This window comes from Neoarius graeffei, chromosome 15 (genome assembly GCF_027579695.1).
Source record: "Neoarius graeffei isolate fNeoGra1 chromosome 15, fNeoGra1.pri, whole genome shotgun sequence".
Lineage (NCBI taxonomy): Eukaryota > Metazoa > Chordata > Actinopteri > Siluriformes > Ariidae > Neoarius > Neoarius graeffei.
Window position 1 is genome coordinate 48,402,001 of NC_083583.1, and position 6,000 is coordinate 48,408,000.

At 41.0% G+C, this 6,000-nt stretch overlaps 1 protein-coding gene across 1 annotated transcript in view; it reads right to left on the bottom strand.

Moving 5' to 3' along the window:
- Window positions 1–5,482, bottom strand: part of LOC132899017 (spermatogenesis-associated protein 16-like) — a 136,783-nt gene extending 131,301 nt beyond the window's left edge. Inside the window, exon 1 of the mRNA XM_060940670.1 lies at window positions 5,183–5,482. Within this exon, the coding sequence (XP_060796653.1) occupies window positions 5,183–5,482 (300 nt within the window). The remainder of the gene's footprint in view (window positions 1–5,182) is intronic.
- Window positions 5,483–6,000: the final 518 nt, after the last annotated feature.

A 6,000-nucleotide genomic window follows, 5' to 3' on the forward strand; every position in this document is an offset into this window, starting at 1 on the left:
TCATTCATTCACACTCTGTACTGCTTATCCATGGCAGGTTGCAGGTGAGCTGGAGCCGATCCCAGCTGACGTTGGGTGAGAGGCGGGGTACATTCTGGACAGATCGCCAGCCTATCTTGGGGCAAACACAGAGAGACAGACAGCCATTCACACTTAAATTCACACTTGTGGGAAATTTAGGCCCTGTCCACACGGCAACGGATTCAGGTGAATCCGATACAATTGTTTATCGTTTCGGCCTGGCGTCTACACGGCACCGGCGTTTTGGGTGCCCCAAAACGCAATCTTTTGAGAACGGGTTCCAGAGTGGAAAGATCTGGCAACGGCGCCGTTGTGAAGTCGTCTGGATGAGTAGAACGGATTTGTTTACAATTACGTCACAACCACATGACTGTGAGTGCTTCACGCCGGGTAGAAGTGTAACGAACTCGATGCGAGTTGTCAACAAATCCTATAACTTGGTTCATGAAACGCGCTTACAAAATATTTTCACTGTGAATATTTATTGTGTAATGGTGCAAAGTGAGAGAGAGAGAGAGAGAGAGAGAACAGCCCTTAGGGCAGAGTCAATCCCGCCAGCAAAAATAGGGAAAAAAAAGGAGCGATCTCACCTCTTCAGATGTTGGTTTAAGTCCTACAATACGTTCCTCAAAAAGGGCGTAGAAGAACAAATTAATCCATCAACGTGTAGCATTCAATTTATTCCAGACCATTAAAGACGCTGCCTTCCGCGTAGAATCATACGTCATCCTCGCTGCCATATTGGATGGGTCAAAGTGGAGAATAAAGATGCCTCATTCATGTGCTGCGTTTAACTGTACCAACAGGTTTACCGTCCAAACGAGATCACATGGGATTACCTTTCACAGGTGAGACTGGAAAAATACTTTTCATTGTATTTGGTCATTATAATGTAATTTTACCAACAGATTTTTCTGACTTTGTGGCTAATATGAAGTCTTGCGCATAATAGTTTATGCGCATGCGTCCTTACTACTTCTATTGTTGTGGTGTCTCCGAAGGGACCATCTTACAGCGCCCCTAGAGGTGTGGCATGTGTATTGCATCATTTTCAGCAAGTGTTGCGTTGCCATATGGACCTGATATTTTACTGATTGTTGCCCATTTGGACGCGATATTTTTTTAAATAACATCTCGTTGCCGTTGTCGTGTGGATGTAGCCTTAGAGTAGCCAATTGACCTCATCTGCATGTCCTTGGACTGTGGGAGGAAACCAGAGCACTCAGAGGAAACCCACACATGCACAAGAAGTTCAAACCCAGAACCTGCTTGCTGTGAGGCAACAGTGCTAATCACTGCACCACTGTGCCAGCCCCTGCCTATGCATATTCAAGATATTTTCAGTCACTAATGTAAAGTTTTTCAGTGAATGCATTCATCACTGTTATAAATTACATTTACATTAAAAAAGCTGCCACATTATTTTATATGGTCTGTTTTCAAATGAGTTTAAATTAATTCAAATATTCTCTCCAATCCGTTCCATTCTGGCTTGCTTCTTTCTCTTTGCCTCACGCAGTTGGCTTTTGGAAACTATTCTGCTCATGATTTGTAGAGATCCGCATCCAAACCGTAATGGAAGCAAAATGAACAAGCACTGGCTGAATTATAGTATTGATGGCATTGTAACTATTCTTAGGCTTCTCCTGCATCTGTGTGACACTAAAATTCTTCAGAGCCAGTTAAATTATGAAAACGTGTCAATGTCTTAGGATTGCCTGAAGTACTTTAAGCTTTCTCTCTCTGTCGCTCTCTCTCTCTCTCTCTCTCTCTCTCATAGACTTGGAAAAATAAATTAAAATCTGCACCACATGCGCACACAGATGTGTAAATTATTTATTTATTTTCACAAGCATTTAAGCACACATCCCTTATATCATGTTTCAGCCTGTGGGAAAAGCAATATGCACAACAAGTAGGTAAGGTGGTATGAAAATAAATAATGGTTATATTTAGTTTCTTAATAGACCCTTTGCTTCTGAAATTCACCTTGTAAACTGTTGAAAAAACCAAAAGCATACAAATCCCTAATGAATTGATTGTTGTCTCCCTTTGGCAACAGAACACATTAATCAGAGCCTTTTTCTTCCTATTTGTTAAGAACATAATTTAAATGCACTAATCGAACTACAGCACTATTGAACATTTTATGAAATACAACATGACTGCTTGATCAGAGCAGTGCACTGATAAATACAGTCGAAAGTGAAGTCATTATAGTTATTCACAGAGATGCCTACCCAAAATTTTGAATTTCAGAATTCTTGAAAATATTTTTCAGTATTTTTTAATGAATTTCAGTAACACTAATTAATGCATATTTTCATTATGTAAAGATGCATATACCATCATATTAACGCCTTAATTATCAAGAAAAATTATGAAGCGATGCATATATCAACATAACACCTTATTTATCAACAAAAATTGTTTTCTAATGAATTCAAAAAAAACCCCAAACAAATCAAAACACTAGCAGCTGTATCCATTGTATTTTCACTCAATTCCAGAGCAGACAATGCCATCATCAATATTAAGATAAATGCTGTTTGCAGACATTGTGATTAACCACCAGTGTTACCCATCAAGTTATGATGTGTTATTTTACATCATTTACATAATAATATTTTACATAAATGCTCTTTGTTACCTTTAACTGATTCTAGTAACAAAATACTCTTATAAAAATGCCAAATTACCACAAATACAGTAGAATGATAATTTAATCAGTAGAATGATAATTAAATCTTTTGTCAAACACCAAACTATGTTAATCATAAAATAAGGCACTGATTTGCGATCATACCACTACACATGTACACACAAAACTGAAAAGACACTGAATCAAGAAGTGAATCTAGTGCTGGACATTCCTCTAAGTGAATAAAAATCAGTTATGTTCAAGTACAGTAAGTCAAAATGTGTTCAACTCATTTTGACCAGCTTCTAGATTATCTGCATGTGATCACTGATTCTGCACAAAAACCTTTTTGGTACATTCTACATAAAATGTCTGAACATTTCTGACAAGCTAGAATACATGTACCTATATTCAAACAAAAGAATTATATAAAACTCAAAATCAAACAATAAATGATGCACTGTAATTATAGCAGTGCATACCACAAAATATAAGTACTCAGCTGCACTTCTATCATAATGTTTAACTAGGCAACTTGTATATCATTAAGTGAACTGTAACAGGTCTAGATAGTCTCAGCTGTCTCTTATATCGCGTCCACATGGGCAACGGATCAGTAAAATATCAGGTACATATGGCAACGCAACGCTTGCTGAAAATGATGCAATACACATGCCACACCTCTAGGGGCGCTGTAAGACGGTTTCTTCAGAGGCACCAGAACAATAGAAGAAGTAAGGACGCATGCGCATAAACTATTATGCGCGAGACTTCATATTAGCCACAAAGTCAGAAAAATCTGTTTGTAAAATTACATTATAATGACCAAATACAATGAAAAGTATTTTTCCAGTCTCACCTGTGAAAGGTAATCCCATGTGATCTCGTTTGGACGGCAAACCTGTTGGTACAGTTAAACGCAGCACATGAATGAGGCATCTTTATTCTCCGCTTTGACCCATCCAATAAGGCGGCGAGGATGTCGTATGATTCTACGCGGAAGGCGGCGTCTTTAATGGTCCGGAATAAATTGAATGCTACACGTTGATGGATTAATTTATTCTTCTACGCCCTTTTTGAGGAATGTATTGTAGGACTTAAACCAACATCTGAAGAGGTGAGATCACTCCTTTTTTTCCCTATTTTTGCTGGCGGGATTGACTCTGCCCTAAGAGCTATTCTCTCTCTCTCTCTCTCTCTCTCTCTCTCTCTCTCTCACTTTGCACCATTACACAATAAATATTCACAGTGAAAATATTTTGTAAGCGCGTTTCATGAACCAAGTTATAGGATTTGTTGACAACTCGCATCGAGTTCGTTACACTTCTACCCGGCATGAAGCACATGTGGTTGTGACGTCATCGTAAACAAATCCGTTCTACTCATCCAGACGACTTCGCAACGGCGCCGTTGCCAGATCTTTCCACTCTGGAACCCGTTCTCAAAAGATTTTGTTTTGAGGCACCCAAAACGCCGGTGCCGTGTGGACGCCAGGCCAAAACGATAAACAATTTTATCGGATTCACCTGAATCCATTGCCGTGTGGACAGGGCCTTAGACAATCTTCATCCAATGACCGTTTAGCAAAAATAGCGCAAACAAAAACATGGTATCTGCGCATGCACACAACACATGCGTGGTCGTTGTAAGCATGCTGAACAACAGTGAATCACAGGCAGCACTCGATTGTGTATGATACAGCGTACACTCTATTCACTCAGTGATCTGCACACACAGCTGTTTTGCTAGCATCTTATCTACATTTAGGTAGCAGTGGTGGACTGGCACATACCGGTATATCTAGTCGAGTCCACACAGATTGTCAAGCTAGTCGGAGAGGCACGGCGCATGGATTAAAAACATCTCGTAGACATAACTCGTTGGAAAAAATTTCTCAACTATTCCGTACAGAATAACACCCTTTGCCGTAACATCGTATTTACATAGCTTTTCTGTACAAAATATGGCCGATCTGTACTAGTAGGCATCTCTGTATTCATATACTTTGAACAAAACTTTAAATATACAATTAGTACTCAAGAGATATATTTATTCATGACAGCACATGAAAGTAAGATACATTCACTAAAGAATTCATTCATCCATCTTGTGTAACTGCTTTGTCCTCCAAAATCCCATGTTCTCCATCCGATCAAGCAAATGTGGGATGTACTGGGCAAACAAGTCTGATCCATGGAGGGCACACCTCACAACTTACGGATCTGATGCTTACATCTCGGTAACAGATACCACAGCACACCTTCAGAGGTCTTGTGAAGTCTATCCCTCAGAGTTGTTTTGATGGCACAGGGAGGACCTACACAATATTAGGCAGGTAGCTTTAATGCTACGGCTGATCAGTGTGCATGTGTGTGTTGGAGTGGGGGTGGGGTGTCTTCCTCAAGCTTGGGTCTTCTACCATGCCTGGAAGGTTGAGGGTTCTGTGCATTATCTTAGCTGTTCCTTGGACTGCACTCTTCTGGTCAGGTGTTGTACCTGGAATCTGCTGGAGCCACTCACTCTCTCAGTTTGGGGGTCACAGCCCCCTAATGCTCCTATCACCACTGGGACCACTTTGGACTTTACCTTCCACATCTGTTCCAGTTGTTCTTTCAGGCCCTGGTACTTCTCAATCTTTTCGTGCTCCTTCTGCCTGATGTTATTGTCCACTGGGATTCCAACATCTTTCACAATGACACTCTTCTGTTCCTTGTCTACCACCACTGTGTCTGGTTGGCAAGCCAGCACCTGCTTGTCAGTCTGGAACTTGAAGTCCCACAGGATCTTAGCTCTGTTGTTCTCAACTATTTTTGGTGGCATAACCCATTGGGACTTGGGGACTTCTAGTCCATACTCAGCACAGATGTTCCTGTCCACTATCCCAGCCACTTGATTATGCCTCTCATTGTATCAGACTGTCCCAGCTTGCATCTTACATACTGCTGGACTGTCTCAGGGGCATCTTTGCACAGCCTGCATCTTGGGTCCTGTCTATTGTGCTACACACCTGCCACTATGGACCTAGTGCTTAGAGCCTGTTCTTGTGCTGCCATGATCAGAGTTTCTGTGCTGTCTTTCAAGCCAGCCTTCTCAAGCCACTCGTAGGATTCTTGATGTCAGCCACTTCCTCTATCTGCTGATGATACATCCCATGGAGAAGCTTGGTCTTCCACTGTTTTTCCTCTTCAGCCTGATCACCCTCTGTCTTCTGTTGCCTGAGGCATTCTCATACTAGTTCATCCTGGGGGTGGGGGAGCAACTTTCTTATGTATTCATGGATGCTCCTTGTTTCTTCCTGGATCATGGTTCTGACACTCATTAATCCCTCCCTGTTTCCA